At 41.3% G+C, this 12,897-nt stretch overlaps 1 protein-coding gene across 1 annotated transcript in view; it reads right to left on the reverse strand.

Moving 5' to 3' along the window:
- The window catches only part of LOC142656572 (dynein axonemal heavy chain 11-like), a 271,269-nt gene that overhangs the window by 198,893 nt on the left and 59,479 nt on the right, over positions 1–12,897 (reverse strand). Inside the window, exons 20-22 of the mRNA XM_075831503.1 lie at positions 8,134–8,367; positions 6,382–6,513; positions 1,145–1,305 (exon numbers count right to left, since the gene is read on the reverse strand). Of these exons, the coding sequence (XP_075687618.1) occupies positions 1,145–1,305; positions 6,382–6,513; positions 8,134–8,367 (527 nt within the window). The remainder of the gene's footprint in view (positions 1–1,144; positions 1,306–6,381; positions 6,514–8,133; positions 8,368–12,897) is intronic.

The raw sequence follows: 12,897 nt of genomic DNA on the forward strand, positions 1-12,897 counted from the left end.
TTCAGTATTTATAAATAAGTATTAATATCCCTAAAAATGTAAAACAAAACAAATTTTGAAATACTTACCTTAGTGGTTCTGTGCACCACTAGACACAACCGATCCTCCTTGTTTTTCAACTGTATAGAATGACGTGACGTCCATGAGACCTCACGTCACGTGATCCCCGCAACCTATAACCACTGCATGACATTAACATGGACACAAGATTGATTGGCTCCCACAATCATATGGCGTGATTATTTATTTCGTTTTGTTGCTTCTATGGCGCTAACCATCTAATTTACTTATCTCCCAGACATCAGGGCCAATTTCATAGGAAGCCAATTAACCAATCAGTATGGGAGGAAACCCATGTAAACACGGAGAACATACAAATCCCATGGAGATGTTGCCCATGGTCAGATTCAAACCCAGGACCCCCAAACAACAGTTCTATCCACTGAGCCACCGTGATGTCACCTGGACATCAAGTCAATGGGAATAGCTAAAAATGAAGGACTAAAGACCAGCGGGTATTGGCTTGTGTGAACAGCACGCAATCAATAGGGTAAGTATATTGCAATTTGGTTTGTTTAACAGTATTAGTCATGTCAAAAGCTATTTATATATTTGGGAAAAAATCATTTAACACTCTTGGCAAAACTGACATTGTGCTATGCATAGTGCAGACCTTAGGGGGCAGGATATGTCTTGGAATCTCTGAGTCATATAGCGCCCCCTCAGGCCAGGTATTACACAGTGTATCCGATTACCCTTTTTCCCTCTCAAGATACCTAGGCTATTTAATTGTGCACATGTCAACAGGGTGGCCTACCATTGATGGTTTGTATCATTGAGGAGAAAATTTGAGGACAATGAATTCAATACATACAATTCAGAAAGCTAAGGAATGGAAGCATCTTCAGGTAATGGAGGAATATGCGTCCAACTAGGGATTCAAATAAAATCTGCCTAATCTTAGCTCTTTCATGCTTGTGTTCATTAGCATAGAAATCTGAAATCACATACATATATGGTTGGAAATCTCCATCAGATTTCTATACTAAGCACAACTGTCTAGTAATGGGAATAGGGATTTGAACTGTAACAGGCTCATCAACACAATATTTCATTTTATGAGTGGGATTCATCAGTTTATAACCTGTCTGTCAGCGGCGTTATCACAAGACGAGCAGTGTTGCCAAGATACTCATAGGAATAATGGAATTGTGCATCACATATATTAACAAAACACTCCTTTGCTTCTTCATCCCATCGATGTCGCAGCTGTGATAGCCATGTAAATGCTTGACCATTGGAAACCTGCAAAATAAGTATAAATAAAAAGTTTTAATGGAGGTTGAGAACACAAAATTTCAGGTATATAGTTGATGCTAGTTCAAGCAAGTTCTCTAACATGTATATTAGAGTCTATTAAAACACTACGATGACTGCTACACTAACTTCATCTGCTTAACACCTGATCCAGTCAGTAGACCCAGTATATGTCATGTACTTAAAGGGGTTGTCCTCTTTGGACAATACAGATAGGTTAGACGCCGATTACAGGGTGTCTTGCGGAGTCCCAGCGATCAGTTGTAATCTGTGCAGGAATCAAGTGTTCAATTTTCCTGCAGTGACACCACAGGGGAAAAGAAGCATTACATAGTTACCATTGAAATCAATAAGCTGTTAATATAATACGCAGATGTGCTGGGTCTTCCAGAGCAAAAGATAATCTTTATAGACGCTCTTCACCCTGGCTAATAGATGTGGGACCTGAACTGCGGACCCCACCTCTAGTAACTCAGAATTCTATTCTAAGGTATTAAATTGGTTTTCAAAACCAGACAACCCCTTAACATTCCTTACATTTTTCTTTGGGAGAAGCCAACTCCATGACTAAAAATGTACTAACATCTACTTGCTCTTAGCATTTACAGATAGCTGATCCTGTTATCTTGATATCAGTCTATCGATTCATGGAAAATTTTGTGATACAGAGGCACTTCAAGGCCCTTGACATCAGGGTTTTTTCTAATAGTAATTAATAGAGGTTCTACAGCTAAGTTAAATTATAAAGGAGAAAGCTGGCAGCCTTGACAAGTGCCCTTGCGAACATTAAAGGGTGGTGAGGTTAAAACCACTGCATTGGACAAAGGCTTTTGATGAGCTACAACGTGCTAATATCCAGTCTAAAAACTGTGAACCCCAAGTTAAGAGAATGGACATTAAAAAGGAGCAACAGGGAGTTTAGGTATTTTTGAACATTAAGAAAGAGCATCATGGGCTGAAGGTGTACATGTGCAGGATGACTGAGATGTATGGCTCGTCAGATGTTTGTCGTCCGGTTAGGGACAAAACCTGTCTTTTCCTGGCTTACCAATGCTCCCAGGCCATTATTAAAGGGGTTGTCCACTACCAGACAACTGATGACCTATCCACTGGATAAGCCATCAGTATATAATCATTGCGGGTCTGAAAACCGGACCCCTCACCGATCAGCTGCTTCGGTGGCCCGCAGGCACCGGATGTTATGGCACATTATGCAATGTACGTTGCGAGAAGCAGTTGGCTTCGTACATTGCATAGCGGCCATGCTGACGAACTACAGCTATCTGCTTCTGGCATGGATGTCCGATGCACGGAGACAGCTTAACGGTGCGGGGTTCAAGTGTCGGACCCCCACAGATAGTTTACCGATGACCAATCCGGTGGATAGGTCATCAGTTGTCCAGTAGTGGACAACCCCTTTAAGGCGGATGGATAGAATTTTTGCTAGAAAATTAAATTCCACATTAATGAGTGATATCGGGCAACAGTTTGCCCAAGAAGTGTGATATTTGCCCCTCTTAGGGAGCATGTATATGGCCCCCATAAGAGAGGTGTTGTGGGGGGAGGCAGAAAAAGCATTAAAGAAAGCAACTAGGCGAGTGGCTAGTAGGTCCTGAAATTTCTTATTATAGTGGGCAAAGAAGCCACCCGCTCCAGGTTTTTTGCTAGATCTAAAGGGGTTGCCCAGTTTCAGCAAGTCAATGTTATTATTTGTATGATGGAAAGTTATACAATTTTCCAATATATTTTCTGTATGAACTCCTCACTGTTTTTAAGATCCCATCTTGTAGTTATTCACTACGAACAATAATTTTTACTTCCAGTGGATAAAATTCCGTCTATGATCATAAAACAGCTGTGATACACATACGGTAGCTGTAACGAGCCGTGCTCCTGTGTGTCCATCACATGACCATGGATGGAATTTTATCCACTGGCAGTAAACATTGAATGTTCCTCTTGAATAACAACAAGCAGAGATCTTGAAAACCATGAGGAATTATTAAAGAAAGTATATTGGAAAATCGTATAACTTTTAATCATACTAAAAACAACATTAATTTGCTGAACCCCGACAACCCTTTTATGGAAACGGATAGCCGCCAAGACCTCTTCTAGGGTAACATCACCTGGAAGGTCCTGTGAGTGATATTTTAGGAAGTAATATGTTAGAAAGAAAGGTGGAAATTGCAGAATCAGACAGAGAGGTGTGCTCAGAATATAGACGTGACTATAGAATATAGTAGTGAATGTCAATTTCCTGCACTGTAGTATCAGGATTAGAGGTTGTAGTGCCATTGGGAGTGTGAGGAATATAAGGGGTATAGTGCAACTGTTAAGAGCGGAGGCGGTATGCCAGAGGGGTTTATTGTTGAAAACGTAGTACTGATGTTGAGACCATTGAATCCGATGCTCTGTCTGAACCTTTGTCTGAGACACCAGACAAAGGTTCAGTTCAGATCTAACTTGAGATAGGGCATGAATCTGAGCTTGATTAGTTGCTTGTTTAGCCTCCCGTTCAAGAACCGCTATCTTAGCCCCTAGTCCCTTTTGCGTGGATAAGCGTTTCTGCACTACTTTTTATACATGAAGCCAACTATTTTTTGGAATTGCATGAAGGATATTTTATCTACAGTATCCATTTAAAATGTCAGCACAGTATCACTTAACATGGTTCAGTGGCAAAGACATTAGCACATAATGATCATTGCAATGCTGTCTCCGGCTTGGCCTTCATGTCATGGAAGTGAAGTTTGAAAATATGACGGCATTTGAACGCTGCCAAGAAAAGATGGAGGCCTTTGTGGACTGCCAGCTCAGGGCTGTTAAAATAAATTCAGATAATCCTTGATATTTAGAAATAAAAGGACACGTATTATCTCTTATTTACATGCAGCATTTAAATGTTTAACATCAACGCTCGCCTTTGTTAATGGTGATGATCTGGTTTATTATATTTAGGCTTTTGTAACTGAGCCAGAAAGTCAAAGAGTATGGAATATAAAAGATAATGAATGATTCGAAGAGCAGAATACACCAAAGTATCAAACCAAGAGCGTGGCCTGATCTGTACACAATGACTTTTTAGTAGAATTGCTTAACAGAACGTGCAAGGTAACGCTCTGTATGGAACCTGATATAGTCTATGGTAGATATGTCATCTACATCAGTACATGTGGCTTCTTTACTATATCGGTAATCTATACATTTCAGAATACTTTAATTGGTGCCTATTTCAGAGCCGTAGCTAGGTTTACCTTTACCAGGTGCAAAGATTCAGTTTACTCTCCTGATCCTGTATCTACCTTGTCTGGGGCAGAGTGGTTTGTACCCAGCCTCCAGGGCACATGCCCCACCGGTCACCCCCTCTAGCTACAGCCCTGGGCTAATTACTCTATTCATGATTCAAGAGTTGCACTCAGCTTTCAGATCATGTTACTTTGAAGCCTTTATCCACATGAGCATATTTTATGTCCATATTCGTTCCATGTTTGGAAAGACCTAAATAACAATATAAGATTAATGCAGCCATTAGCATAGCCGTATATTTTATGATTGTATTTCAAATATGCGGCATGCTTAGGTGGTCATTTTTTTTATTTTCTAAAGCTGCCATTACAATTTTTAGCTCTTTTGTAGGGCAAACATGGGGCAGATTTACTATTGTCGTTGCACCTTTTTTTTTTTGTGTGAAAATTTAGAAAAATTTGTTATTCATTTTCTCCAAAAAGAACAGATTTTTTAAAGGTGTCTAGAGAAGAGGCCATGGCTTAAAATGCAGCAACATGTGCCAAAATTGCACCAAAATTTGGGAGCAAAAAACTGGAGTAAACTAAGGTGTGGTGTAAGGAAGACAAAAGTGTCTAACATGTCTTGCTAGATATGCTAAATTTATCATATAGCGTGCACCACTTCGGTAAATTTGGTGGATTTTTTGACTGCCTTGTCTAAGTTTACGCTGTCTAAATATTAGACAACATTAGTAAATGTGCCTCATTGTTCGCAAATTGCCCCTTCTACAATCTCTCTGGAATAGCACCTGTTGAATAGTACACCAAAGTAGTAACCAATGGCGAGAAAGAAAAGAAGGATGTACTAAAAGAAAAGTAACGTGTTCCTCTCTTGTTATTGGTCAAGAGGGTTCACCTTATTGACTCCACATCAGCCTTCTCAGCCAAGATGGAGGCGCAGCTTGCAGTATAGACCATACTTTACTTTTTGTCTCCCCTTTAAGTATTCATTTCCACTTTGGTGGCTGTGTAGGGGAATCAAACACTTGCTGGCAGATTCTCTCATTGATTAAAGTTGATTGCTGGAAATCCCTGGAGTGGTGGACGCTTTTAACAAAATGGGATTGCCCAAAGCAGAGAGCCCCTTAATGTCTCAGATTTCCAGTAAAATAAAATCTCTGACCAGAGTGCTACAGAGACATTTTATACTGGATATCACTAGCGGTTGGAGCTCATAGATTTTACATGTATGAGGAACATTTTACTCGATTTCCCTTTTAAAGTTCCAATTTACATGTTATTTCTCATTAATCTAGAAGTCCCAAAAGATAAACTATTTTTACAGACTTTCTAAAAGTAACGTTTTTATTCAACCATAAAGCAGAATTATTCTCTTACTAATAAATAATTTCTCATATTGAGACCCTATTGTATAAGCAAATGAAACAAAATTTCAGAAAAAAAAATCTATCTATAACCTTTCCCCCCCCCATATTTTAACAATTCTATTAATACATTTGAAATGTTTGTAAAGTGGAGATTCCAAAAACAAAAGTGAATCCGGCTGTCATGTTAAAAGTTCCAAAACCAATTATCAGCATAATCCTTAAACATTTAGACTCTTTTTTGTTTTTTCCTTGAAAATTTGCCAATTCTTTAAGTCATAAGTGTAATTGTCTAAATGTGAATGTAAGAATGTAACGGAAAAAATTACTACATCAAAACATTCTGTCACTTTTACACATAGGCAGGGGCGAGCTTTTCAATAAATGAAATTATTCTTTATTTCATGCTTTTAAAAATGCATTAGGGTAATTGCTCTGCATTAAATTACCTTCTGTGCAATAAGCTTGGCTACCACATCTCTCGCATGAACATCAATTGTGCATATTGTCATGATCTTCTGACGCACCCCGGGGGTAAGTTCCCCTAACAGCATGTTTATAAGGGCATTCAGCTGAGCAATCTGCAAATAATTATATTCAGATGAGATATTAAACTCTGTAAAATAAAATCTGTCATGCGTAAAATGCTAAATGCATCTGAAATGTATAGTGCCTCTGACAAGACATGCATTGTTGTTTCCCATCACAACAAACAACTTTTCAAAACTGTGCCATTATGTAACGCCTTTCACTTTAAGAAAAAGTCATTTAATAGGTATGTAAATAATTATACATATTTGGGGGGCTTTAGACCTGAGAACTTTTTCCTTACTACATTCTTTTAAGGTCCAAGTGACTAATTTTGATCCATTTTCCCATGTTAAGGCATAAAGTGAGTGCTTTTTAAACTTGTCGCCATTTAAAAGTGATGCAGGATGTGGGATAATTTGCATGCCATTGCCCATAATCCCTTACTGTGCTATGCAAATATATATTATTTGACTCCATTAGTTAGAATACATCAATACAGTGTAGTTATTCTACAATATTTAAAAAAAAAAATGGGGCTACAGCACTTATATTAGGGATTCAATCTGTATTACAATTACATTATGACAAGCCCTGAGTAAAGACCATGAACATTAGAAAAAGAAAAGGTTTTCCAGTTTATCTTTAAGAGATCCAATACAGTATGCAGTAAATAAAGTCATTCATTTAACGGTGAGCAAAATAAGCCCTGACGGAGAATTGGTTTAAGGAACGTTGTATATACAATATGTATATGTATAATTACACAGTATATAGTGACATCTTTAGGTCTCTACAGAAATTGATTGAAGTGATCTTTCCTTGTCACCACAACCTACACATACCACCTGCAGTTTTTACCCCTTATGTCCCCCATGGCTCACTGGGGAAATGCCCTTCTTGGTCAACTACTGGTTCTGTTGCCATTTCTAGCTATGCAGTGTCCAATCTTGGTGATCCTTTTATTTAATATAATGATGATAATAATATCCCTGATACTTCAATGGTATCATAATAATGTCCCTGATGGTCCAGGAGGAGGAAGGAAGAACGAAGAAGGAAGAAAAAGAGAGAAGAGAGAAGAAAGAAAAAGGGATAATACAATATTAACCTCCAGACTAACCCAGTCAATCATGGAAATTAATGAATAACCCTGGTGATAGAGTAAATAAATTTTCCTAGTGGTCTTGGATGGGGGTAACTTGGAGTAACTGGTTCAGGGGAATGCGATACATTTTCCTGTGTGGTTTAGACTGGTTAGAGGATTAGTATTATTTCAGGTGTCCAGGATTATTATAAGCACCTCTATCTTCATCCTGTACCAGAGGATGCTGAATGCAGTCAACTGTTTATAGGATGATTGAGTTCTGTTATCTGTTTTAGTATTGAGAACTATGTTAGATAGACACTTCTATGTGATATGGTAGAGCAATCAGAGTACAGGAGTACCACAAATGCAGGGAAGGTAACTGCCTTTACTGAAATTTAGGGTACCAAGTTTGTGATCAAGACACCTGGTTAGTGAAGGTACCCAAAGGTAACTGTGTCCTGCACCTACACATATACTATTGTGGCCAGCTAATTTACGTTCAGCCATGTGGATAAACTTTCCATAGTTAAATAGCAATCTCAAAGAGTGGCCATTTGCAGCAGTTACATATAAGAATTCCTACCTGCTTGCGATTGTAATCTTTCAGGGCATTTTCAAAACCTTCCTCTAGCCTCTGAAAGACAATTTCCACGTCAGTTGCCCACCATATTTGACTGGCAGTGAGTGAAACCTGTGCAGAGTAATCAAAGAGCCACTGATCCCGAAGCTTATCCTCATACGCGGCTACAGCTTCCATGATTTCCTTCTGAACTGTGGACTTCATGGAGTCTTCTAGAAGCCTCAGCCAGCTCTCAGCCTTTAATAAATCAAGAAAGTCAGTCTTAATGGTCTAAAAAATTCATTCACAAAAACATAACGTGAATTAATTGATGCAAGATGCTTCTTTATATGACAACCCTTTTTAAAATGAAGCAAGCGTGGTGATCAGCTGAACGCTGCAGGTCAAGTGATCAACTATCACCAGAGGAAGCCGTGTCTAGGCATAGATGTTACCTGCAGCAATGAATGAATGGCAATTTATGTAATGTATTGACTCGGCGGGTCCGAGAGAGCACACAGTTCTGGCACAAAGAGGGGGATCCCAAGAGGGGTATCTCCCGCTATAATGTCAATATGCCATAATAGGTCATTTGAACATGGACATTTTCTAATATGAATAAAAAACAAAACTTAGGTTACAATAGCAAGTTGACAGGGGTCAGTGCTGATTAATTTCATAATATTTCCCTATATGGGTCAGAACTCCACTTTTTGAGTTCCAAATCCCCTTCATTGCCACAGAGTTAAAGGGGTTATGTGGGGACCAAAAATCATTAGCAGTGTACTGTACACTACTAATATACTCCCGTTGCGGTGATTCTGAGATTTTCACAGATTTTTATAGCGCTGCCAAGTGACCGGAAGTCTAGTTGCACAGTCTTCTTTGATGGTGATACACTCTTCGTCATGTAATCTATGTACAAGCAGTAGCAGTAGTATATCAATTACATAGAGTACAGCAGTGAAGACTGTGCAACTAGACTTTCGGTCCCGCGGCAGCGCTATAAAAATCTATGAAAATCTCAGAATCAGCGCAATGGGGGACTGATATATATATATATATATATATATATATATATATATATATATATATATATATATTAAAAAAAGCAAAATAAAAGCAGCAATGTTCCTTCAGTATCGGGTGCACAGATTCTTGTTCAGACACACGACCAGTGTCCCAAATAGCCAACGAAATCCAATACACAAGGCAGCACTCCAAATTCATTGAAAAAATCAATGCTTGAGAAAGGCCGCATGGAGTAGGGCTGAAACGTTGCAAGTGGTGATTAAAGTGATCCGATTCTTTCACTGAATTTGGAGTGCTGTCTTGTGTATTGGATTTCGTTACATATATATTTATATGTGCATAAAGAGCATGTGTATGGTTCTCTAAGACCTGAATCCGACAGTCCCGCGGACCTTACAGGTTCAGTGTCAGCAGGTCCAGCGTGTCTCTGACACGCATGATCCACCTGTAATCGATCACATCTAAGTTCATAACTTAAATGTGATAGCTTACAGGTTAGTCCCATGGACTTGACAGAAACGGGATTTAGTGCATGATACAGCTGCTCTGTATAGAAAATACATAGCAGCTGTATCTCAAAAAGTAAAAATAATTTTTAATAAAATATAAAGTTGAACCAATCACACAGATTGACATTTTTTTTTAATTTTTTAAATGGCTTTCAAAGGTGTACATAGACTTTAACTCTTGCATCTAGTTCATATAGTGGTGGTCTAGTCCAACCATTTTAAGAATTTATTAAGAAATGAATCAGCACAGAATGTTGGAACTAAAAATGACATGGTGTTAAAATGTGGATAATTGCTGCAAAACATGCTCTCCAACCTGTGACTCTCAAGGTATTGCAAATCTACAACTCCTAGCATGCACTGATAGTCTGTCATGCTATGCTGGAGTGTTATTATGCTGCAACAGATGGAGAGTTACAGGTCGGAGAGCACTGCTTTAATCCCTTCAGGATAACGCTAATTTGGGCCTTAAGGGTAAAGCGATCTTTTTTTGTTTATTCATCACTGCATTTGGGACATAAATTTTTCATCAACGTAGCCGTATAAGACCCCTGTAATGATAGGGGTAGGGAAACGGACAAGTGAGCCCTAATCTACCCGCCACTCTGTCCCTGCCTACTTGCAACGACCCGCCCTAGGCGACGGGGTACAACTGGGCGGCGGTCCCTACACTCAGTAAGTGCACGAGACAAAACATACAAGGGAATATAAAGCAAAGGGAAAGGGGCAGTTGCCCACGGCAACACCGTGAGCAACAGAGTGGTGAACGAGCCAAGTCAAACCAGGAGAGCATGAGGTACCAAACGCAGAGCAGAAGAGTAGTCAGAAAGCCAGGGTCAGAATGGAGCAGGATCAAATAGTTAGGAGCTGTAGCTGGGCCAGGAAACCACACGGAAAGAATCACAAGCAAGGAGGAAAAGGAAAGGCAGGTATAAATAGACAGAGGGCGGGAGCTAGCTGAGTCTGGCCAGGCTGCGATAGGCTCTCCCACTCCTAAGCCTGCCAGCCTGAGTGGTGGAAGCTGGAGTCAGTCTCAGAGAGATAGACTCAGGTGAAGACTGATTACCTAAGGAAGTTAACCCTGAAGCTGTGCCTGGCAGATCCTTTACAGTACCCCCCCTTTTATGAGGGGCCACCGGACCCTTTCTAAGCGGACCTGGTTTACTGGGGAAACGAAGGTGGAACTTCCTGACCAATACCCCAGCGTGAACATCCCGGGCGGGTACCCAAGTCCTCTCCTCAGGCCCGTATCCTCTCCAATGGACCAGGTACTGGAGGGAGCCTTGGACCATCTTGCTGTCCACAATCTTGGCCACCTCGAATTCCACCCCCTCAGGGGTGAGAACGGGAACAGGAGGTTTCCTCGAGGGAACCAAGGACGGGGAGCAGCGTTTAAGGAGGGAGGCATGAAACACGTCGTGTATACGAAAAGATGGGGGTAACTCCAGCCGGAAGGAGACAGGATTGAGGACTTCAATGACCTTATACGGCCCAATAAACCGGGGAGCAAACTTCTTGGACGGGACCTTAAGACGCAAGTTCCTAGATGATAACCACACCAGATCCCCGACAATAAACAAGTGGTTAACAGAACGTTTTCTATCAGCCTGAGTTTTTTGTACGCTCTGGGACGCCTCTAGGTTCTTCTGAACCTGGGCCCAGACTGTGCACAGTTCCCGATGAACGACCTCTACCTCGGGATTGTTGGAACTACCAGGTGAAACGGAGGAGAACCGTGGATTAAACCCAAAATTACAGAAAAAGGGGGAGACCCCTGATGAGTTACTGACCCGGTTATTAAGGGAAAATTCAGCGAGGGGAATGAATGAGACCCAATCATATTGACAGTCAGAGATAAAACACCTTAAATATTGTTCTAGAGATTGAATAGTCCTCTCAGTTTGGCCATTGGTTTCAGGATGGAAAGCAGAGGAGAAGGACAGATCAATCTCCAACTTCTTACAGAAGGCTCTCCAAAACAAAGAAACAAATTTGTACCCCTCTGTCCGAAACAATATTGACAGGGACCCCATGGAGACGCAGGATGTGTTTGACAAACAAGGTAGCTAATGTCTTGGCGTTGGGTAGTTTCTTGAGGGGCACAAAGTGGCACATCTTACTGAAGCGGTCTACTACCACCCACACCACCGACTTGCCTTGGGATGGAGGCAAATCGGTGATAAAATCCATGGAGATATGTGTCCAAGGTCTCTGGGGAATGGGCAACGAACGTAGTAAGCCCGCTGGTCGGGACCTGGGAGTCTTGGACCTAGCACAAACCTCACAAGCGGCGACGTAGGCCTTAACATCTTTAGGCAAGCCAGGCCACCAATAGTTTCTGGCAATGAGGTGTTTGGTACCCAGGATGCCTGGATGACCAGATAGTGCGGAGTCATGATTTTCCCTAAGTACCCTTAGCCGGTATTGCAGGGGAACAAAAAGCTTGTCCTCAGGAAGGTTCCCGGGGGCTGAACCTTGATCAGCTGCAATTTCAGAGACTAAATCAGAATCAATAGAAGAAATGATTATACCGGGAGGCAAAATACAAGCAGAATCTTCCTCCGAAAGAGGGCTGGCCATGAAGCTACGCGACAGTGCATCGGCCTTAATATTTTTAGACCCAGCCCTATAGGTAACCAAAAAGTTGAATCTGGTAAAAAATAGCGCCCATCGAGCTTGTCTCGGGTTTAGCCTCCGGGCAGATTCTAGGAAAACCAGATTCTTGTGGTCGGTAAGGACCGTTACCTGGTGCCTAGCCCCCTCCAGGAAGTGGCACCACTCTTCAAATGCCCATTTAATGGCTAAGAGTTCGCGGTTGCCAATATCATAGTTACTCTCAGTGGGCGAAAATTTCCTGGAGAAGTAGGCACAGGGGCGGAGATGGGTGAGGCACCTGGTACCCTGGGACAAGACAGACCCCACTCCCACCTCGGATGCGTCAACTTCCACGATAAATGGCTCCATTTGGTTGGGCTTAACCAGCACCGGGGCCGAGATAAAGCACTTCTTAAGGACCTCAAAAGCCTGGACAGCCTCTGGAGACCAGTGGAGGAGATCAGCACCTTTGCGAGTGAGGTCCGTAAGAGGCTTAGCGATGACCGAGAAGTTAGCAATGAATCTCCTGTAATAATTAGCGAACCCCAAAAAACACTGTAACGCCTTCAGGGAGGCAGGTTGGACCCATTCTGCCACAGCCTGAACCTTGGCGGGGTCCATGCGGAATTCATGAGGAGTGAGGATTTGACCC

This window comes from Rhinoderma darwinii, chromosome 6, assembly GCF_050947455.1.
Source record: "Rhinoderma darwinii isolate aRhiDar2 chromosome 6, aRhiDar2.hap1, whole genome shotgun sequence".
NCBI classification, from domain to species: domain Eukaryota; kingdom Metazoa; phylum Chordata; class Amphibia; order Anura; family Rhinodermatidae; genus Rhinoderma; species Rhinoderma darwinii.